The sequence below is a fragment of the Scardinius erythrophthalmus genome (assembly GCF_964197995.2).
Source record: "Scardinius erythrophthalmus genome assembly, chromosome: 24".
Taxonomy (NCBI): Eukaryota; Metazoa; Chordata; class Actinopteri; order Cypriniformes; family Leuciscidae; genus Scardinius; species Scardinius erythrophthalmus.
In genome coordinates, this window is record NC_138244.1 from 15,854,639 (window position 1) to 15,879,603 (window position 24,965).

Genomic DNA, 24,965 nt, shown 5'->3' on the forward strand with positions numbered 1-24,965 from the left:
TAATTCTCTGTTAATGCATGACAGCTAAAAATTAGTCATTTCATTATTCTATTATTATTCTATATTAATCAATTATTATAGATATTAACCAATTTTAATTGTATCATTTCAGGTTTCTTTCTTTTTTTTCAAAATCAAAATTTAATCTACTGTAAGTTCCCTGTCTATTTTTTATTTATTTATTTTAACATTTTGATACTTTTTGTTTGCACATTCAGTACTGCAGAGTTTCAAGCAGTGTTTTTTAATAAAATTGTTTCAATTCACTTAAATTTTGAGGCTGGTTATTTGTCACCTGTGGTATCGATTTAGTATCGATACCGAGGTATTAGGTTCTGGTACCGTACCGAAACCAAAATTATGGTATCGAGCCATCCCTAGTGTGTGTGTGTGTGTGTGTGTGTGTGTGTGTGTGTGTCGGCGGCTCTGTCGTTAACGGCCCAGCGGCGCGCTCTCCGTTCCGTGTATGCGTGTGTGTGTGTCGGCGGCTCTGTCGTTAACGGCCCAAACGCTTCAATCATGTACCGAGCACTGGAAAAGTAAAGTCCACTCAAATAACGTGAAATTTCTCAGTAGACTTCTGTTTGCTGAGCTGGTAGCCAATCCATGCTGGGCGACAATGGTAAAATTACCTGCTCTGATCACATGCTCTGGTAATAATAGCTTTGTAGGACTATATTTTATTTTGATAATTAGTTAAAAATTGATTATGTTAGTTGATTGATTATTGAAAAAGAATAATATATTGATATATTGATGTTTAACATTTTAATATAGGGCTATTTTCTGTTCCTTTTTTCCCTGTGTTGTTTAATTAGGTGATTCTAAGTTTAAAGGGATACTCCACTTTAAAATGAAAATTCTGTCATCATATACTCACCCTCATGTTGTTTCAAACCTGTATGAATTTCTTTCTTCTGCTGAACAGAAAGGAAGATATTTAGAAGAATGTCAGTAACCAGACAGTTTCTGGGTCCCATTGTCTTCCATAGTAGGATAAATATATACTATAGTCAATGATACCAGAAACTGTCTGGCTACTGACATTCTTCTAAATATCTTCCTTTGTGTTCATCAGAACAAAGAACTTCATACAGGTTTGAAACAACATGAGGGTGAGTATATGATGACAGAATATTCATTTTAAAGTGAACTATTCCTTTAAATATTGATGATTACAAGCTTGGGGGAAACGCAATTAATTGCAATTAATTACAGAAATTGTGCAATTAATTAGTTAATTTTTTTTTTATCGATTCCCAGCCCTAATATATACATACATACATACATACATACATACATACATACATACATACATACATACATACTCAGAGGTGCGCTCTTTTGATTTGAGCCAGTAAACAATTTCCAAACAAACATCGTAGCCACCACATACTGTAACAACATGCTTAAAACTGCAGCTCTTTGAGTCATACAGACGTCATAAAAACTAAGCGCCTGAATAACAGCTGTGCTCGGTCTCTCTATTGAATACATATGGATGCTTTGACTGCAGGCTTCTTCTGCTGTTCAGAACCTGTTGCTAGGAGAAAACCCGGCATTTCACTGTAAAGAGTTCTGCTATTTATATCTTAAGAGCAAGAAGAAAAGAAATTCTGCAGCATGATTTGGTACGATTTGAATACTTCAATTAAATGGATCAATTGGTTCAGAAAAACGCTGTTGCTATGACAGACAAAATGTTCTTTAAAGGGGCAGTTCACCAAAAAATGGAAATTGTATGAAAACTGTGCGAGGTACAGACCATCATTTTGAAATTTGTCCTTGTCAACATTTTAAAAACAGTATTTTAGGCCAAACAGAGGGGAAAAACTGAGAGTTCCACTCAAAGCAAAAGACTGTCACGTACAGGTAAGAAAGCTGTTGCCATAGTGTTCCATTTTTACCATAATGCTGTGAAGTACGATACAATTTTCTGTTAATAACCCTCTGACGATCCGACTATCCGTGGGCGGGGATACAAAAATGTGGAAGTATAATCTGTAGAAAACCTTGAAGTCTGACAAATAAATGTGCCAAATAACATGGACAAAGAGTAAACATTGTTCATTTACATATACCACCGACATTGTAACAATACAAAGCTGGTTGAAAATCAGCAAAGTTACACTTTAAAGTATTTTTATTTTGTTAAACTATCCCTTTAGCAAGACAAGTGAAATTAAAATTGGGATTGTGAGGATCTTACCTGTATTTGAGCCAATATGGCTGTATCGTGAGCTGACCTTCCTGATAATACTGTCATGGATTTGGTACCACTCACTCTCTGTGTTACATCTGTGAATATAATGCACCAAAGTTTATTATGAATTTCAACCACTTACAATGAGGGCTGTGTGATATATTTGAAAATGATTTTCATTTAGAGATGGCACATTTAATTCTTTTAAGTTAATTAATTCAAACTTTCAATTCGGATAAAGAAATTAAATAGAAATAATTTAAAAATAAAACAAAGCAAAAACCAAAAAAATGGAAAGTTAAAATAATATAAATAGTAATTTACAGTATGAATTTTTTTTATTGGTGCATCAATTTGCTTCTTTAATTCTGTCTAAGCTGTTGTAAATCGGCTAGAGATTGTAAATTCAATTAATTTAATCAATTTTAAATAATTTAAATCGATTCAATATTATTGAATGAATCAATTCGAAACTATATTTTATAAAAATGTATGTAGGCAATTTTTCTGTAATTTAGTTCTAGGATAAAACATTTTAAATATGATTGCCTAAATAAGGGGTCTGGTCTAAATTATATATTATATTATATATATACATATAAAATCGTTTGAAGCCCTTAATATTTCCAAAATTTCAGAGCAAATACATAAATATGCAGATGCATATCGTCAATAGGGTGAAATATGTATATACACATTTATATATAAAGAAAATCGCTATAGCACCCAGTCCTAAAAAATGGATTGTACATTAATTAGCTTCATAAAGTTACTTCAAAAAGTTAGGGTGTGATACTCACGAGTAGATCTTTAGCAAGTGATCGTCCTTGAAGTCAGCCGTTAACAGGTCGGCCACACTAATCACGGCACATCCGTATGGACGTTTGTACTGTGTGTTACTCACACTCTTCTTCTCTCCTGCGACCATTCGCCCTGCAAACACACACATTGTGTATCACACACTGCTTGTCTGAGAATAACTACATATGCGAATTGCGACATAAAAAGAGACGTTTTCTTATTCTGCCTCAAAGAACACATAGCACTGTCACAAGATATAATGCGTCATGCGACACTTAAGCATTATAGCCGTATCTTACCCAGAAACTCTAGCTGACTTGTCAGATTTATGTAGCTCTTATGGCAGAATTATTAACACACAACTTTATAATGACGCTTGAAACACAAAAAGACATACCAACAACCGTTACACAACAAACACTTCCCAGTCCACAGTGACATGAATAACATACATGCAAATGAGCATCAATCTATACTGTAACGTCAGTTTCTGTACCGATGCAGGCCATGCATGTAGCAACGACTGCTACACAGACACAAAGGTGACGTTTACAGACAAAGACACCATCTTGGTCACATTTGACCTGTGGCCTGTCATTTAGCCGTTATAATACTGCCACAACTATTGACCTAATTTGATGGAATCTGTCACTTTTTCAAATCTTAAAGCATCAGGAAGTGCACTATCAAGTTGTGAGATCCATATGACTCCTATGATAGGGCATCTAAGGCATTATGACAGGTCACACGACGAGAAGAGTGATAAGCATCCAACAGCTCTTACCTATTCTAAAAATATGAGCTACAACATACACATCTTTGCGAAGATCGCTACTTCCCAAATCCTTAAAAAAAGACAAACGTTTCATTGAGCAACATTTACTAGATTCCATGTACCAAACATTTCTCTAAACCTTCTCTGTTTAAAAGTTACTATTTAATTGATCATATAAAAATCTGGGGGAAAAAAAATCTAGATTAGGGCTGTCAGTTTAATGTAATTTACTGCTATTAAAAACAATACAATGCAACAAAACAACAGTGATAAAATAAAAGAACTAACAACCACAGGAGCACAACAAATTAAATATTTGTTCATGACATGACATGACATCCTGATAAACAGCAAAACAAAACAATATTTTGAAAGCCTTTTTGTAATGTTAATTTAATGTCTTGCCACAAAAATATAATTTCTTAAATTATATAAATTTGGCAGCAAATGTGGCAGCAAACTGTTGAGAAACACATCTAAAATTGTTATTTTCTACAATATTCACAATGAAATAAAAAAAATCTCTCACATTTTCAAAAATAATGATCAGTCAAGGATATGCGTTTCACTCAGGAAACTATTTATCGACAATAGTCCCAGATCCATTTAATGCCAAAGCAAGCAAAAAGGACCAAGGACACGCCCTTGGTGCACCTCGAAAAAGTCCATACTTACAACAAAGAGTGTGCACTGCCTCTCAGTCTTCTCTGGAGACTTGGGTAGCCCTTGCTTATTGAGGCGCACAAAGAACCTCTCACTGCACACAGAGAAAGAGAGAGACGGTCAGGCTCACCACAGACATGCCATGAAGCATAAGGAATCACAGCAAGACTGGTGTGAGCGTGAGTGTGTACATGTCCGTCCACAACTGCATGTGTTAGTGGGTTTCCTCTAACACTTGTGCTAGGTAATTACAAGGAGAGGCCCATTGAGGCTGAATATCTCCTCAATTCTCCTTCACTTTCACTAAGTGCCCTGGGGCATCACTCGTTCTGAATAATTTACAACGAGGAGGGGTGTCTGAACAGTACACTCCCTAACATGAGTGGCGAGAGAGAAGGAGAGAAAAAGAGACAGAAACCAATGAAAAATTCAACAAACACATCAAGGCCGTAGTTCCATCATGGATGTGAAACTGAAATATCCCTCAGGCTGATATATAGTGGTAAACAGATGCATTGACGTAGCAGTCGAACTGAATTCCAGAAATTAGTTCCCAGTAGCGGCACAATCAACGTAATCGTCTGATAGCGTCATGAAAATATACTCAAGGTACACGCTCTGATGGACGACTGGCTGGGGTTGAAGACGTCTTTCAGACAGCTGGAAGGAATACAGCGATTCATAATTAATGAATTCGAGGTCAGACTGAATTTTACCTGTTTTTTTGCTAGATCTGGTGGAATTTAGTGAGGAGCCAACAGTGACAGACTTATGTTGCACTCAAACTCAAACCTTTTGATTTACAACTATGCAAGAAGATATTTTGAAGAATGTTTCAGCTGTTCATTCAATGAACGTAAATGGGGTCCAATGTTGTCTTGTTTTTGGACCCCATTTACGTTCATTGAATGAACAGCTGAAACATTCTTCAAAATATCTTCTTGCATAGTTGTTAAACATTTGAGTTAGTAATCAAAAGGTTGTCATTGTAAGGAAAGTGAGCATGATTAAATAATGACAGAATTTTTATTTTTGGGCGAATTAATCATACTTTAGTCAATAAAAAAACTTGAGATTGGGTGTCTAGGGTCAGAGATGGCACCTGATTGGTCGCATTTCCCTGCTGTCATAGACAGAAAAGAAGACTTCCAACTCCTCCCCCAGGTTTGAACTCATCATGCTCTTCATCTGAAGGAACAGGTGGTGCATGCTGGCCTGCGGGGGAGCCTCGCGTCTACGATGACGTCTCTCCATCTATTTAAAAGAAAATATGATTACAATGACAAAGACATTTACAACAACAAGATCACTCAAAATTTCCATTAATTATCTAACAGTACCCCATCCCTACCACGCCCTCACATGCTGTATCTTTATGTAAGATACTAAATTTGTCTGTTGTTAAAAAAATCAACCTATGCATATTTCTTTGCTATAAACCATAGATTTCAATTTATTATAACTTTTATTAACGTTATTATGTTATATAAGGTAAAAACAGACCATTAGAACCCCAGCACTGTGGTTTTATATTTAAGCTTTGGACCTTTCCTTTATTCTTCTGAAGAACATGTTGCTGAAAGATCCTTCAAAAAGGCACTTAACCCTGGGGACGCCACATTGGTGTCTTTTTTCTTGTGCCCTCACTTCCTACTCTTTAAATGCTCTCTCTAATCTAGTACATCCACACCCACATCTTGTTCTCTTTTGTTTCTTCCCTTCTTCCTTTAACCCGTACCCCCACACCTCTGCCCACCCATGGACCAGTGAAAACTGGGACACGTGTGGTCAGGGCTGCAGCGGAGAGAAAAAGAAAGAGAATTTTGTGAATTCTGACTACATTGAAGTTGTTTCTCTAGCTCTCTTCTAAAAACCTAGTAAGATAGGCAGCATTTTAAGGCATTTTAGAATTCTCCTGATACAAAGGCTTAACTTAATAATGCAGCCTACTAAGATACTTTCTTCTAACGGAATTCAAATGCAGAACTGTGTGTTTCCTTTGCAGAGAATTCCATAATGCAATAATCTGTGAGAGAAATATTTTATTTTATCATAAGAGTATTCATTCAATATTGAGAAGTATAGATTTAAAAATAGTTTAAAATAATAATAAAATAAAACATTTTACCCCAAATTTCTGTATGAAATTGTTTGTAATTTAATTCGTAGAAGTATATTATAGTTATAAAACAATAGTATTTAAACTATTTTAAACAAAATAATTAATATTAATTTTATTTATAGTATTTTAAATAATCAATAATAAATTAAAATAGAAAATAAAAATGAAAAACAAATTAAATAAAAATGGTGTGTGCTATGTATATTTAATACTGAGAAGTAAACAATATAATTTTAATAAAACAACAGTATTTATAGCATTTTTAATCATTAATAAAAATAATGTATTTTATAAAAAATATTTCATAATAAATACATTAAAATAAATAAAAAGTTATAATAAAATAAAGTAATGAATTACTTAATCAAATAAAAAAATGCCATATGCTATTTATATTTAATTTTGAGAAGCCTAGTTTAAAAACACCATTTTATAGTATTAAAAAAATAAAATAAAATGTATTTTATAAAATAAAATAAAATAAAATAAAATAAAATAAAATAAAATAAAATAAAATAAAATAAAATAAAATAAAATAAAATAAAATAAAATAAAATAAAATAAAATAAAATAAAAGGATAGGGTGTCAGTTAGGATGCTCCATTAGATGACAACTGCTTATGTAGGCAGTGGGCAGCTCAGTAGGTTTTGGAACAGATATTATATTCCAAAGATCTGTACACGGGCACTGTTGTGGCTATGAGAGATTTGAACCAATTGTGCCAATGATGCTGCATGTATGCCAAATTATAAGGGCAGGAAACTTTATGCGTGAAGTGTCTCTGCAGTTTGCAAACAGTCTGTTAATGTGCCATTTAGCATTTCTCTCTTGTTCTTAATTACTATCATTTCCCTATGCACAAGCGATTGGAGGTGTGTGTGTGTGTGTGTGTGTGTGTGTGTGTGTGTGTGTGTGTGTCTCTTTGTTAAAACAGAGGACGAAGCACTCGAGAGAGAGCCTTGGCGTCAGGTCGAGCTGCAGTTGCCATAGTAACACAGCAAAGAATATGGGCGGCAGAGGAGGGAGGTGAGGTGACTCATGGGTAATGGGAATGTGTGTGTGTGTGTGTGTGTGTGTGTGTATGCATGCATGTATGTGAGCATGAATGTATGACTACCCACCAGCCGATAGAGCTCTGTGATGCTGAGCTCATCAGGGTCCACCATGCCGAAGTCCCTCCTGGGGACCAGATCCAAACCCAACTGCCTGTAACACACAAAAATGCATATTTTTATTCTACCCTTCAAATCTCAACATGGTTATTATAGATTTGCATTTGCCATTGTTTATTTCAATACTATTTTCAGATATATTTTTAATTTTAGTTTAGTTTATCAATGGATTTGTTATTTCGAGGACACATTTTTATATTATATATTATACTGTATAAATACATACATAATATTGAAAGATGGGTTTTTAATATATTTTTTTATAAAATAGTAATTCAATGAACAATTACATGATATTAAATTTATCTTATTAATTGCATTTAATTACTATTGGCTGAGAAAAGCAGTCAAACATGCCATACCCGTTTTTTTGTTTTTGTTTTTTGTTTTTTATGAAACTGCTATTAAATCAATAGTTTATTCAAATCCTTTAATCTAATCAACTGAATTCATAAAACTAACAATTTAATCATTTATAAAAAATTTCTGGATTGTATGTTTTATGATCTAATACATATTTATTATCAGAAATGGTGTTAATGAAATTAATGCATAAAACTATAATTTAATGAATATTTTAAAACGTAATCAAATTAAATCTGAAAAATTCCTTTAATTTTTGTGCTGCACAACAGAAGTTTTCTGTTCAAATTAAACAGTACAATACATTTTAAAGAAGTACAATACTAAAACATTTCTGTCATAATTTCTTCAAGTTAAACCAAACTTTTATTTTGACAGGTTGTCGTAAAGGCCTTTGAGTTTCTATGTGTATATAGCTCAGACGGGATTTGTTTTCTAATCGACGTTTAATCTTATCACTTGACGTCTGTGATTTCAGAGGTGGGAGTGTGCGTTTTCTAGTGTGTGACGTATATGACTTTTTATTTATTATATGTTGATCTCATTTTAATTTATTATAAAAACCCTATTTAACGAGTTAATAGCAACATAAACTTGCATAAGTGAGCAGAGAAATCTAGACAATAATAGAAAATAATAATATTACAACGTTATTTTTTCGTCGGATACCAGCAATATTGAAACTAAATGAAAGCATGCCGAAGACTGGTAAGCAAACGGTAGCTTAGGTAGGTCAAAAAACACATGAGGAGAAGCGTTAGGATACTACAGAGCCCCTAAAGGCTCCTAAAGCAAACGCAAAGTTTCATGGGGAAACGAATGACGCGAATGAAATGCAAAAGCATTGATTTTTTCTCCCATCTAATTTTTTCCCCACCTCCATGTGTCTTCAGGGGCTTTATAGGATACAACACCAGCAATAGCAGACATTCGCATTCGGATGGGATTAGATGTCTCAGAGGACTGTTGAGTTTGCCGATAAACAGTAGGTCATTTTTTTCTGGAATTTTTAAAGAGGTTGAGAGAGAAAAACACAGACTTGGCAGATTCAGACGGGATTAAAAATCGCAAAGTACGTCTGTGAAACATGAATTTCTCTAACGTCCCCCTGGAAAACTTATGATGGTGATGATAATAGCATTATCAAATGATGTTTTTGTTCATGTACTCATGTAGTGAGACGGCAGACGCTGAAACACCATGAGCGTGCTTCAGTGTGTGTGCAGTAGACGAAACTGCAGCGCTCATTCACACAGACTTCAGATTTAAATAGCAGCGTTTCGGTTTAATATTTACAGACACTAGTCCATTTGGCAACTTGAAGTGTACATCCGTAATTGTTTGCCAAATTCCCTGACACTCCTCGTTATATGTGACCCTGGACCACAAAACCAGGCACGTGTAAATTTTTTGAAATTGAGATTTATACATCATATGAAAGCGGAATAAATAAGCTTTCCATTAATGTATGGTTTGTTAGGATAGGAAAATATTTGGCCGAGATACAACTATTTGAAAATCTGGAATTTGAGGGTGCAAAAAAATCTAAACATTGAGAAAATCACCTTTAAAGTTGTACATTTATGTACACGATTGTATGGAAGCTTGTTTCCGCCACTGAATAAAACATTTTAAAAGATAATTGCGACTTTTTATCTCACAATTGCGAGTTTACATCTCGCAATTCTGACTTTATTTCTCAGAATTGTGAGATATAAAGTCAGAGTTGCGTGAAATAAAGTCAGAATTCAGAGATATAAAGTCAGAATTGCGAGATATAAAGACGCAATTGCGTCTTATAAAGTCAGAATTGCGAGATATAAAGACGCAATTGCGTCTTATAAAGTCAGAATTCTGACTTTTTTTCTCGCAATTGCGACTTTATATCACGCAATTCTGACTTTACATCTCAGAATTCTGACTTTATATCACGCAATTCTGACTTTATAACACATAATTGCGAGTTTATATCTCGCAATTCTGACATCTTTTCTCGGAATTGTGAGATATAAAGTCCAATTCTAAGGAAAAAAAAAAAAAAAGAGACTTTTTTTTTTTTTACAGAATAGTTTATATCTCACAATTCTGACTTTATAACACGCAATTGCGACTTTATATCATGCAATTCTGACTTTATATCTCCCAATTGCGTGATATAAAGTCAGAATTCTGAGATATAAAGTCAGAATTCTGAGATATAAAGTCAGAATTGCGTGATATAAAGTCGCAATTGCGAGAAAAAAAGTCAGAATTCTGACTTTATAAGACGCAATTGCGACTTTATATCTCGCAATTCTGACTTTATATCTCAGAATTCTGACTTTATAACACGCAATTGTGACTTTATATCTCGCATTTCTGACTTTAAAACACGCAATTGCGACTTTATTTCACGCAATTCTGACTTTATATCTCGCAATTCTGAGAAATAAAGTCAGAATTGCGAGATGTAAACTCGCAATTGTGAGATAAAAAGTCGCAATTATCTTTTTTTTTTTTTTGTGGCGGAAACAAGCTTCCATACGATTGTGCTTCATTCACTCACAAAATAAATGTTTTATATATTTACAATAGGAAATTTACAAAAGATCTTCATGGAACATGATCTTTACTTAATATCCTGATGATTTTTGGCATAAAAAAAAAATTATCATTTTGACCCATACAATGCATTGTTGGATAAATATACCTGTGCGACTTATGACTGGTTTTGTAATCCAGGGTCACATATAGTAAATTGAATCGTGGCAATAATATGGCCCTATTTACGACAATCTGCAATAACTATCACAAAGCATGAATCAAATGGAATAATCCGTTTCATTGTAAACCCTTCAAAAATTGCAATATACGTACTGAGAGACATAAAAAAAACCATACGTAACACGTCCCACTCGTTACTACCATCTGCGACTTATTTTTTTAGAGAAAAACAGCATACAAGCATTCGCGCACATGGCTGACAGATTGCCCAACATTTGCCGGCAGTTCATCATGGCCGTCCCCGCCACTGCGTTCCACCCACTGTTTTTATGTACAATATATTTGCAATCACTGAAAAAAACAAACATAATGTGGCCACGACAGGAAAGCAAAACTCAAAATGCATAAATGAATCAAACTGAATGATTATCCATGGCATTAAATTTGTCAAAATACCCAAAATGTCAGAAGTCGATACCAATACCATCATGATAATGACAGAATTTGTATTTTGGGGCACCACTAGCTCTTGAGGTGTAACTCACTCATTGCCCCAGTCAAGCCGTGCCGTGATGTGCTGTTTGATGTCACTCAAGCGGTCATGAGTGAGGTGACCCACTAAAACCTGCTGCCGCAGCTCCAATATCTCATTCATCACATGCCACAGTCTGTGAAAGAGATCCCCTTCATTTCTCTGAGAGAGACAGAAACAACATGAGTGGGTGATAGAGATGTTTACCTTTATCTATCTATCTATCTATCTATCTATAATAACTTTGTGAAACTGAATTTTCAGCAGCCATTCCTCTAGGCTTCAGTGTCAAACGATCTTTCAAATTTGTTGATTTGATGCTCAAGACACATTTCAATGATTTTTCCAGGCCTGGAGTTCACAATTTTTTAATTCCATTAAATTTCCTGGTTTCCCATTACCTTGTGAACCATGTAAACATATCTATTCTTAATAAATTCACTCATTATTGACAGTTAAATCAACTCTATTTGTTCAGCGTAACACAAAGAGAGATATTTACCATGTAGAGCTGCTTCCACATGGTGCCCCAGTCTCTCAAGGTCATAGTTATCTCTGTAATAACCGAGTCCTCGGTGGGTATGACGGTCTCAAACTGCCTGCAGGGCAAGACACACAAACACACATTCACACACTCATCTGCACAAGCTCACGATGGAGAGAAGTGACCTCACATGACCATAAGGAGTAACACTGACTCATGAGGACATGTCCGCAAATACATTAGCAATGGCTTGTGGGATAGTGAAGGCTCCTGTCACTTCAATACAGCGGACGTGTCATTTTGCAAATGCATTTTATCCAAAGCAGAAAGACGGTCCCTAGTAGCAGTTCAGTGTTTTTCTCAAGGACACTGGAGGCAGGTCAAAGGTGAGATTTCATTAGCCGTCCAGTTCATCAGGTCACCAATTCCTGGTATCGAACCCATTATCCTTTTAACAGATTCTAAACAGTCTTTCTTTCAAATAAATGCAATTTTTAAGTGTGGCTTAATTGTCCAAATACGAGTTTAATGTAGGAATTACCATTATTTACAGTATGTAAGTTTTTTTTCCAGACTCATACCCTTTGTTCTTGACGTGGGCATTCTTGAGGTGAATATAGGAGCTTGGGAATATTCCCTGGGGAGAAACCACAGAAAATGATTTAATGAGCCTGTAAAACACACAAGAGTAAACAAACATGCGCTACATCTGTATATAAATGTGCCGAGAATCAAAGCAGAGGAAAGAGATCCAGATAAATAAAAAAAGAACAGGAATCGTTTAAATGTTGTACATTGTTACTGTGTCAACCGTGCAGCGGCGTAGGATTGCTCTCACCTTTACATTTGGATTCTTTGTGATGAATCCTCTGTACCATCCTACAAAATGCCATTTAGAATTATTTCACACTTCAACAGCACGATGGATTATGTATTAAACATTTTCAACCATTTTAACTTTAAAGGGGAACTTGGCAACTATTTCAACTTAATAAAACGTTTAGAAATCATCTGGATGGTTAAATAACCTGTTCTGGTGAAAATGTTGACTTTCCCCGCTCCCCCTAGTGTTCCCAGGTGGAAAACCAACCGTGCAACGTGGGGACTAACGTCCCGGTAAGTTGGAAATAGGAAGTCTCGTGAGAAGCGAGAACGAGCGAGAAACACGAACTGCTTTACAGCAATTCGATATAAACACACACGCCCCCCTCATTACCATATATAGCTCCACACGATAAAGTTTGCCGGCTCCAATAATAACAAACACACATGAGCAGCGGTAGAAAGGGGGAGGAGGCCGCCGCAAGTGAGTTTTTTTACGACCGTGTTGTGAAATATACGCCACACAGCTGTAGGGGGAGCTCGTTGAGAAAACATGCGACAACAAAAGTGAAAATCAGCAAAGAAATGGCTAGAGTTGCCAAGTTCCCCTTTTAGTATGCGATGCAAAAATATACTGGGTCCACTAAGAGTGTTTCTTCAACTCTGGGCACTTTTGACCCTGTGGACTTATATACAAAATATACAAGAGAATAGGACTGCATCTAACACAAAAGTGCTTGTTTATATAGGCTGTGTTTGTCTGTGTGTGTGTGTGTGTGTGTGTGTGTGTGTGTGTGTGTGTGTGTGTGTGTGTGTGTGTGTGTGTGTGTGTGTGTGTGTGTGTGTGTGTGTGTGTGTGTGTGTGTGTGTGTGTGTGTGTGTGTGTGTGTGTGTGTGTGTGTAGAAAAAAATTAAAAAGCTTACCGATCCCAAACATTTGAACGGCAGTGTATATATGTGTGTTTGTGTGTGTGTGTGTGTGTGTGTGTATATACATATATATATATATATGTGTGTGTGTGTGTGTGTGTGTGTGTGTGAAGAGTTCAGATGCAAAAGCCTCTAAGTGCCATCTGAAATTTTCTTCTAGAATGATCATTTTCATTTTTTATAAAGCTTGTATATTTAAGTTAAGTAATTTCACTTAAATGACAATTAATAGGTAATTTGCATTGCCATTTAAGTGAAATTACTGAATTTAAATATACAAGCTTTATAAAAATGATCATTCTAGAAGAAAATTTCAGATGGCACTTAGAGGCTTTTGCATCTGAACTCTTCACATATACATATACATATATACATATACATATACATACATACATATATATATATATATAAAACAAAAACTTTTATGTTAGATGCGATTTGACAGCACTAATTTTAAGTTATTTAAAAAAGAATCAACTGGAAAGAGTTATAATCTGTTTATAATCTCATTTATAATCTACAAACGACTGACTGCATATCAACAAATAAATTCGACAGAATCCATGTCCATATCTGAGGATCTACAGTTCGTAAGAATTTGATTGTCAGCAACACAACGACAACACTGACTACCTTCGCATTTCTCCAGAATCTGCACTGTGTCGCCGATCTCCAGCGGGAGTCCATGCTGAAGCATTCCTCGAAAATTTGCCAGCACTGAGGGAAAAACAAGCAAATGTGACGCATGAGTAAAGTTACAGTTCTTGACAGACAACAAGGTGACAAAACCATCTGTCTTCACAAAATCTGCATGGAAACCATCTTTACTTCGGTGATATAAACATTAAATTCAATATTCACTGCAAATTCAGAAACAGAGTCATTCTCAATTCCCTTCTGAATAACACCCAACCCAACCCAGCACACATTTGCTTATGAAAAATAAACCATACTATGCTTAGATCTGCACTTCTAACATTATCTCACTTCTCTCTTAAATAAACCCTGAGTCACCTCCCAAAGCACAAGTTACATAACAAGTACAAGATCTCTCCACACAGGAGCACATGGGCTCAACCTATCAAACACTTTCTGCATCCAAATGCCTACACTCTTTATGCACAAATATGTTAATTTTGAGGGCTCATTTGCATATCAAGTGGGTTAGGAAACTATCTGACATGGAAATAAATAAATAATCACATGCATAAACAGAACCGACAGAGTTCTGACACTGCTCAGAGGTTAAGCAGGCTGCCAGAACAGCCGTGTCAGCTTTTAAACACGAGATGTGTTGCTGTGCTCGCTGCCTGTCAGAGATGTGAAGCAAACACACAGCATTCGTCCTGAATCCACCAGAGATGTTGTGAGTAAGGATGGGCAACCATAGATATATATACGTAGATGCCGCATTCGACCGCTCAAGACACTATGTAATGTTTAATGTTGTGTTAGCTGACGCCTTCGTCTTGTTGTATCGTGTTAGTTTAGCAAAATCATCTGCTGAAGACTATTGCATAAATAAATATTCATAAGTACAGTTATGATGTTTCAATATGGCGAAAGGCTTACGTATAGCGGCCCATAAAAACAGCCGCTAATAAGGCATATGTGTATATATGTGGGCAACATCACTTTTTTCCAATCAAATACATAGTGATCAAGGTCAACAATATCAATATTGATACTTCTATTAAATATATGTCGTCTAATTTCCAAGCACAAAATGGGTATTACAGCCATTTAACAAAAAGCTATTATCAATATTAAACAGGTCCAAACTGTAAATTATTAAACTACTTTTTGTTGTTGTTTTACATTTATTAACAAAATTTTTAGAACAATAAACCTTTATTGATTAAAAAAATTATCAACTTTAGATATCAAATAATTGAATAAATGGCTGCATGTTAGAGTGCTCACGATTATTATTATTTTTATTATTGAGGCTTTTTTTTCTTCATTATGATATCCGGGCAGTTTATATATATATATATATATATATATATATATATATATATATATATAGATATATATATATATAGATATAGATATATATATATATATATATATATATATATATATATATATATATTTATATATATATATATATATTATATATATATATATATATATATATATATATATATATATATATATATATATATATAATTTTTTTTTTTTTTTAAATGATTAAGCATTTTTGAATAAATGAACTGATAGAACAAAAACTGAGTGTCATGTCATTGGCCCAAATATAAACATCTTATTTAACCAATGAATTAACAATCTTTTCCATGACCAATCATATGCGATTACTGGATTAAGGACTTTTAATAATCATTTTGATTCAGATGAATAATGACTAATGACTCGTGAACCAGTTTTGAGTGATTAACAGAAAAAAAAAGCGCTGCTCACAAACTGAATTCACTATAGCTTACAAACAAGTCTGACAACGACCTACAAGCATCATAGTCAAGCACCATAGTCATGTTGTCATCCAGAAATGCACAAATCTAGTTCACGGGGTATTTATAATCTGGTTAACGGCATATGATTCTTATATTACAGCTTAAACCTCTATTTGAACCTCTGCCATGGCCAACGGGAGTGACAAAAGCTCTGTTGTAATAGGATGGGCAAACCCGTTTGAGCCGTGCGCCTGTGCTAAACGCTTTCCCACGGTCCTGCTGTCAGCGCTGTGGACACACACTGCTGTTTGGCAGAGAGACAGGGCAGAGGCCCGTCTCACAGAACCCTGACCAGGTGCAAAGAGCCCTCCGGACCCCTGTAACTCAACCCTGTGGCTGGGACGCTCAGTCAGGTTGCTTCTGCGATATAATGCGGCTGCTATTAGACATTGAAGCATTTTAGAAAGGTTAAGGTGGCATTAATGAATGTGGCTACATTCAGAGACTGAATAATGTTATGCACTTACAGGTTTTAGATTTCTGGGGAAATGGAGAATATCACACACTGCACATTTTTGAGCTGGGTATGTTTGGGGAAAAAAAGGTCATGATGGACTGAGCGATTGTTCGTTGCATCACTCTGGTTGCTTTGCTGACACGTTTTTTTCTCTGCTGTGTTCTTAAGGTTATAATTTTATCAGAAATAATTTCAAGTTAGACTGTTATGATGAACTGTAAGAACAGAGTGGAACAATTAAAATTCAGGTATGCATAAAGCTTTCTAGCCTGTGCATTCATAATATAATCAGTAGTATTGTAAACATTACAGATACGCAAAATAATATCGGTTCTCGGTTATATAATATAGTTGTTGTTTTTTTAATCAGCCAGTATTGTATATATATATAATTCATTACCCCTATTTTTACATTTATATGACCTTTGCTGTAATCTAATGACCACTTAAAGTAAATATATAATTAGGAAATTTGAAATAATGAATATACATTTTTTAAACTCCACATTATAATGTTGTGGTGCTTTAATTCACAAACATTTAGTTTTATTTTGTATTATTTTTTTTTTAATTTGGACAAAATAGATTTGTAATATATTAGATATCAATCCTAATATTGGGTTTCATTGGCTAATTATCATATCAAACAGAATTTTAATTTAATAGCCATATTACAAAAAGAGCATAATTTTACTTTTTAGCTAAATATTTTATTTGAATCATATACAGTACTTGTCAAAAAGTTCGGAAACATTACATTTTTTAATGTTTTTGAAAGAAGTCTCTTCTGCTCACCGAGGCTGCATTTATTTAATCAAAAACACAGTAAAAACAGTCAATATTGTAAAATATTATTACAATTTAAAATAATCGTTTTCTATTTTAAAATATTTTAAAATAAAAAAAAACCTGAATTTTCAGCATCATTACTCCAGTCTAATGTGTCACATGATCCTTCAGAAATCATAATAATATGCTGATTTGCTGCTCAAGAAACATTTATTATAATGTTGAAAACAGTTTTTAATGCTTCACATTTTTGTGGAAACAATTATATCATTCAAACATTTATGGTGAGATTAAAAAAAGAGATAAATTAATACTTAATCAAAAGTGACAGTGAAGACATTTTTAACGTTACAAAATAATTATATTTAATAAAGTCTTTAATAAATGTAATACATAAATTAATAAATGCAAATAAATGTGGTTCAGCACAACTGTTTTCAACATTGATAATAATAAGAAATATTTCTTGGGCACCATATTATCATATTATTATGATTTCTGAAGGATCGTGTGACACTGAAGACTGGAGTAATGATGCTGAAAACTCAGCTTTGCCATCCACAGAAATAAATTGCATTTAAAAATATATAAAAATTTTAATATTCATTTTAAATTGTAATAATATTTTGCAATATCACTGTTTTTACTGTATTTTTGATTAAATAAATGCAGTCTTAGTGATCATAAGAGACTTCTTTCAACAACATATTTTTGAAGTTTTCAAACTTTTGACAGGTACTGTAAATATTAATATCTAATATATAAATGAAAAGGCTATAATATCTTATATAGAAATATATTTTTTATATTGAAATGCTACATTTTCTGAGCAAAAAACTACTAATAATAAATAGGTTTTTACATTTACAATAATAACTGGAAAATTATACAACAAATGTAACTTTATTAAAGTTAAGAATTCATACAATGCAAAACATAACTGAATTGTTTGATGCTTCAATGACTATCATTCCTGCAATTTTGACAAAATCTCATATATGTCAGCCAGCAAAGCACAGCACTGATCCGATTCGGCAAATGAAGGTACAGAACCATCAACTGGCCTGAAACATTCTCACACTGCAGGCTTCATGGAAAGCACAACTGGAAATTTTACCACAAAACACTTCTCCTGCATATTCTTCATCACTTATATTTTACATGTACTATAATGTATTCAATGCAAACGCCCTTTATCACCATTATCAGAGACAGTAAATCAGATGTCAGAGTGTTAATCCAGCAGCAGACTCCCCTGTAGACAGTCAGAGCTCGCTGAAATCTGTCTGTATGTCAGGGTGATGGATGCGTGTGCACACTAAACTCTCTTCATATTGCTTTTTGACGCTAGCTGTAATGTTGTATTGAGTCAGCCTCGAGAGAGGACAATGCCAGCCGAAGGCAGAGCGCGATACTCTTGATACAAAGAAATACCAACACAACACTTAGAATGCTAATGGAAGGGATGTTTGTATGAGTACGTCTGGGATCAGTTCTGCAGTTCTTCTTGTATTGAGTGAGGCTGGGATTGCACAACTAAAGTTACATGGGATTGGACTACAATCGGAGAGGATGAACATAAAATTTTAGCTTAGATAATGTTACTACACCGTTTGCTCCAGTTAAGCCTGTTTCTCCATTGATAGCCATTCAAAAGTATAGCTGTAAGATTTGTGGTGGTAACATGAAGTCACAAATATTTCATTTTCATGTTTTTAATACAATTTTTGATTAAATGATTGTTTCCTTTAGAACTTAATTTTAAGTCACTGTTTGCCAAAGTAGACTTTACAGTGTGCTTGACTCTTGCATTGTCAATACAAGATCTTGGATGGAAATAAATGTTATAATGTTATTCCCATCAAGAGGTGCATCAATTTTTGGTCAAGATCTTGTATTGACAATGCAAGAGTCCAGCACTCTGTAAAGTCTCCTCTAGCACATCCCAAAGACTTTCAATGAATTTAAGCTCTGGACTCGGAGGTGCCGATTCATGTGTGAAAATGATTCTTCATGCTTCCTTTCAACTATTCTTTCACAATTTGAGCCTGATGAATCAAGTCTTCCTATATGGTTGTTTAAGAAATAAAAAGCTACACTCCATCAATTAGGGTTAGAAGAACTGTTCCCAAACATATAACATGCTAGAAACATAATAATCCAGCAATAATGATCCAATCAGACGCTTAAGCATTTGTCTATTATAATCCGGGAGTATGCATTAGTCTACTCTACAGTCTTTCTCTTGTGGGATAATGTTTAAAAACATTGATGACTCATCCTGCACTCAGGGGCGTGTCCATATTTTTGTTCAATCAAATGCACTCTAGAATGAAAATGCCCTCTAGAATGAAAATGCCCTTCCCCCAATACCACTTGCCCCCACAAAGGAAAAAGCAAATCCTGGTTCATGTTTCAAATTACGCTCATCGAGCCATTTTTATAAATGCATTTTATAAAGCCTGACATGTTAAATAATAGTCCAAAATAAAAATTTTGGAAATGGACCATTTTATGGAACCTTTAGACCAGGGTTCACCAATCTCGGTCCTGGAGGGCCGCTGTCCCTGCAGAGTTTAGCTCCAACCAGCTCCAACACACCTGTTTGAAAGTTTCTAGTATGCCTAGTGAGACCTTGATTAGCTGGTTCAGGTGTGTTTAATTGGGGTTGGAGCTAAACTCTGCAGGGACAGCGGCCCTCCAGGACCGAGATTGGTGAACCCTGCTTTAGACACTACTATTGTATCAAATATGATAGGCTTTTATAGGGTTAAGCTGTATCTACAGGATGGTGATAAAGCTTTTGGTTCATTTAATCACACCAAGCATTAGGAGAGACACAGTTTTAATATATAGGCCGAAAATGTGTCAGCCAGTCTCTAAAAACAAACTTTATTAAAAACCAAGTATCAGAGGCACACCAGCAGTGCAGTTTTCTCATTTGATGTGAAATGATTCCCAGACTCAGCCCTTGTGTGCAGTAATGAGAATATTAGTTTTGATATTACATCTCTCAAATTTTGCTTTGTTCCATTCGCTCCCAGAGCGCAGCATCATTCTATATTAACACTTTATTTGCATATAAAAGAGTGCAGGTCCTATTGTAGTTCTACAAAAAATAAAATGCCATCACAGTAAAAACATCTCACTTAAAATAAACACAGGCTACTATAATGCACAAAGAACGTTTAGATTAACAAATCAATTCTGTCAGCAATATACAGGATTAGCAGAAAGAGAAATCACAAAAAAGGTCTTTCACATTTCAATTGTTTCTCCTAGACATAAACGCTATTAAATGGAGACTTCTATGAGTTTCCACATTTGTGTCCAGAGAAAAACACCCCAGTAACCTCTGTAGGAGCCTTTTGACAAACGATTCTTGATAAAAAAAGTAACTGATCTTTGTCAAAAGAGGCTTCTAACACATCAAAATATATCCCAGCCTTTTAATAAGCACCCAAAAGTGTAACTGTGACTCTGAGGTAATATCAAAACATTGCTCTGTTTGTTTAAGAACCCCAGCCTCCCACATAGCAACAGTGGCTCAACCAATAGCGTGAGTTGGGGGGTGTGGCTGTCTGTTCGTCTGACCAATGAGCGACCGGTGAGTGTTCTGGAAACCTGTTTGCAAAGAGTCATTATTTAAGTGAAGATAGGCAAGTGAATAAATCTATTAAGAAATATTAAACATTGTTTCACAACTTCATAATTAAACAAGAGAGCATCCTCAGATGATTTTCTGGCAACTGAATGGAGTCTAAATGTCTTTGTAGTCTGTGTTCATTAGTGAAGCGTGGCTCTCAGATGGGAATGTCTTGTAGCTATTCTCCACGGAGCACAAGACGGCCGTTATTACCAAAATGCCCAGAGAGAGAACAACCGAGACGGAGAGAAAGAACTGGTGGAAAACACACAGCAAACTCACTTTTGGGAATTGTTTGTCTTCGGCTGTCACTTTCTCTAATGTTCCAGAAGACAGTCTGAGAAAGTCAAGAGCACGTAACACATTTCAGAAACGCATTATCGCTTAGCTCCGTCAATGTGATCCACATTTTGAGGAGTGAATTATCACTTAATGCCTTTATTTTAGAAAAAAAACCTGACACAGACACATTGACTCAGGCGATGTAGGTTCAAATCCTCCTCTCTCTCACACAAATATTTCCAGCTAGTGATGTCTTGTTTGCGAACGAATCAATCTTTTGAACAGGTTCTTTTGGTGAACTGGTTCTAAAATCAGACTGGATTGTCTGAAACAGTTCATGGCTCGAGTCAGTACTTTCGGATGTGCCTGACAGTCGCTCCTACTTGAAATGAGCCAATTTTCAGGAGTGCCAACTCATTCAGTACACCGGTTAGTCCAACAATACACCGAGCTAAGAACAGTCTTTCGGACCTAAAAGCCTAAATTACATCTATTTTAAGCGATCCAGTCTCTTCAGAATGTTTTGACTAAAATACTTAATTCATCTGGATTCTTTTCATGAACTTTTTGAAGCATCAAAGTGGTAGTTGCGTAAACTTTCAATGAAGGGACAGAAATCTTTCAGATTTCATTAAAAATATTATCATTTGTGTTTTCGAAGATAAACAAAAGTCTTACGGGTTTGGAACAAGAGAGTGAGTAAATGATGACAATTTATTATTGAGTGAACTAACCCTTTAATAATAGAATTACGTATATGCAACGTCATTGCGTGATTACGTAAATGAACTAAATCCGTTTTTTTAACCAGTTCATTAAAACGAACTGTCCGAAAGAACCTGTTCATCAGAAAATAATCTGACTTCCCATCAGTATTTCCAGCCTGTCGACTGTCTGGGACTATCCAATAGCGTAGCAAAAATAAAACTGACATGTCAAGTACAGCCTCACAGGTTTCTCAGAGAATAACAAACAATATGCAACTGCTCCAACCAGTAGGTGAGAGTACATTCACCTGACTATCAACGTGGTTGCTATGAAAAACAGCCGACCAGCTCTGACACATGGTAACAAGCACAAAGGCAGCAGTTTGGCGATTGAGTGCCCTTTCCAAACCCTTCCCACACAAACAGCCATGCTCTATACACATTTTGACAGCAACCAACAAGCAGAACTGTTCAAGTCACACTGTAAACTACCTGAAATTCAGCTTCCAGCACATACGGTCATCCTTGGACATTTCAAAAATCACATAAAACATGAAATCTACTGAAATTGTTGTAAATAATTGTTGAGTGCCAAAAAATCATAGAGCTCAACTACTGTAAGCAAAGATGGATTTAAAGGGACAGTACACCCAAAAATTCAATAATTATTTACTCATACTCAAGTTAGAAAAACCTTTACAGAGCTCTTTCCACAAAAAAAAAAAAAAAAAGGTTTGCCAAAGAAATATGCCCAGGTAATTCACAATCCATATTAATAATTAGCCAATAAACAATTAAATTTTTTTATTGGCATTGGTCAGTATTCGATATTTTAATGTACATGTTAATTTCACCTATAATTAAATGTATTGCGTTTATATTACATCTAATGCTCACTTAAAGTTATGCTTTAACATAAGTAGTGAAAGATCTTTTCTTCAGTATTATGACAACAAATAAACAATATATCCTCGTAAACACAGTCAGTTATGATTAAGTCAACGTAAACAGCTGACAAAGAAAACTGTCTTTGTATTGTATATTTTATTTATAAAGTGCAGTGTTATTTCACATTTGATTACAGTTTCTGTACCTGAATGGTAAAACACTGTTTATTTCAATCATATATTTGTTCAGTTGTATTTATTTGTGCGATTGCTTTTTTTTTTAATTACTGTGTTTACTATTAGTTAGGCTAGTTGTTTTTGCTATGGTATGTTTTAACCATAGGCAAAAGTTCCTTGTGTAACTGTTTTAGCCTATTGATTTTTGTTCATGGTTTTTAGCTACAATGAAGTATTTTGCAAAAAGACTTAAAATAAATGTGAATGATATCCAAGTTGTTGTTTTTTTACCTTATTGGAATCAAAATTAGTAATCGATAAGAATCGGAATCGATAAGCAGAATCGGACAATTACATTTTAATTTAATTAAAATACAAACGATATCCAACCTACGGTGCACTCGCTTCATTTTTCCTGTGTTTTGCGCATGAGCGGCACACGCCTAAAAACTACGCACTCTTATAATGACCTGGCTAAATAGACCATCAATTGCATTTTTGTCGGCAATTAATCGATAGTCGATTAATCGCTAGCATCCCTACTTTAAACCCATGAGATAAATTAGAGAGAAGCTCTGAAGTATCAAAAGCTCAAAGTCTGTAGTCTGTAGAGATTCCTGTTCCTGGCAAGGCTGCAGAAAAATGAATCCAATATTGGCTTCTTTTTTGCCATCTCCTGGATGGCGAAAGGAATTATGGGAGTGAGTAAAATATGAGTGGCTACTGGCAACAGGATGCTGGATGAGCTGATTGTAACAAAGAATAAAACCCTAACGGTTGTTTTGGCAGTGACTGAGAACGTAGCAAGTAGTACGTTATTGAAGTGTAACACGCAATGAATTATGCAGAAAGAGCTGCTGAGATTTGTTATAAGCATGAATGATTCAAATCTCTATCCTGTTCCCTCTCTAAACGGAGTCTTTGCAGTGACAGGATATTTTTAAAAATACGCTCCTAGATCACCGGTTTCAAAGAACTCACTAATAATGACACTTTTACACCTTGTTGTGATTCTTGCGACATGCAGCTGTTTGAACTGTGAAAGCTCGCTATGGGCCATAAACCTTTAAGCTTTCACAAATCTTTAAGTATATGGCAGTATGTACAAAGTATGTGTTCCAAAACCTATCAAGCTGTCTTGCTATCAATTGTCTACACAGACAGCATCCCATTGAAATAAAACTTCATAAGTGTCTGCTTTGAAATGGTCTACACTGGTGGCAACTCGTCACTGTTTTGTGACACAAGTTGCTAAGATAACAGCCTCTTACTCCAATATTATAAATGTAAATAACACACAAACATTGAGTGAAAGTCACTTTAAAATTTGACTTTATAATAAGTAACTTCACCAGCTAATTAAGCTTTGACAACGATGCCATAGGAATATATAGAGCTCCCGCAAAAACGCGCTTGTTTCTCTGGCGCATAAGTGAAGGATACATGGAGTGCTGCCTAATGATTTGGCCAAAAATTGGGCATCTTTGAGGGCAGCATAATGTTGCTGCCAACCTTTTGGAACAGGGTCATTCTGTGTCAAATGAACCAAATTTCGGAAACTTCACAGGCTCAAATGTTTTATTTTGTTAATATTTTTTCTGTACAAAGACAAGCATAAATGGTGATGAAATCCAAAATATGATAATAATGCCATGGATGCATATTTACTGAGAAATCCACTAATATTTTTGACATTATTTGTTCTTTAGATATTCCTTCTTTAAAATAAAAAAGTATCAGCTGTATGAAATGTGACCCACATTTGGTTTTTGACCCCTGAATATTTGTACAATTTACCAATTTACTCATGGAGCCGCATTAAGATCTCCATATCTCTGGGATTGAACCATCGAGAGCCTTTAAAATGAAGATACCAAAAGAAAAGTTTGCTAAGATACAGAATCTAAAAGGACATTAAGATATATTTAATACTTCTAGAGTTACAGGAATGCAAACTTGAGGCAAAAAAACTTAC

At 34.9% G+C, this 24,965-nt stretch overlaps 1 protein-coding gene across 1 annotated transcript in view; it reads right to left on the reverse strand.

Moving 5' to 3' along the window:
• Positions 1 to 24,965, reverse strand: part of dock4a (dedicator of cytokinesis 4a) — a 77,420-nt gene that overhangs the window by 49,149 nt on the left and 3,306 nt on the right. The window contains exons 2-12 of the mRNA XM_081356172.1: positions 14,205 to 14,288; positions 12,658 to 12,698; positions 12,401 to 12,456; positions 11,838 to 11,934; positions 11,349 to 11,497; positions 7,687 to 7,771; positions 5,545 to 5,696; positions 4,455 to 4,536; positions 3,789 to 3,849; positions 3,004 to 3,136; positions 2,210 to 2,298 (exon numbers count right to left, since the gene is read on the reverse strand). Of these exons, the coding sequence (XP_081212298.1) occupies positions 2,210 to 2,298; positions 3,004 to 3,136; positions 3,789 to 3,849; positions 4,455 to 4,536; positions 5,545 to 5,696; positions 7,687 to 7,771; positions 11,349 to 11,497; positions 11,838 to 11,934; positions 12,401 to 12,456; positions 12,658 to 12,698; positions 14,205 to 14,288 (1,029 nt within the window). The remainder of the gene's footprint in view (positions 1 to 2,209; positions 2,299 to 3,003; positions 3,137 to 3,788; positions 3,850 to 4,454; positions 4,537 to 5,544; positions 5,697 to 7,686; positions 7,772 to 11,348; positions 11,498 to 11,837; positions 11,935 to 12,400; positions 12,457 to 12,657; positions 12,699 to 14,204; positions 14,289 to 24,965) is intronic.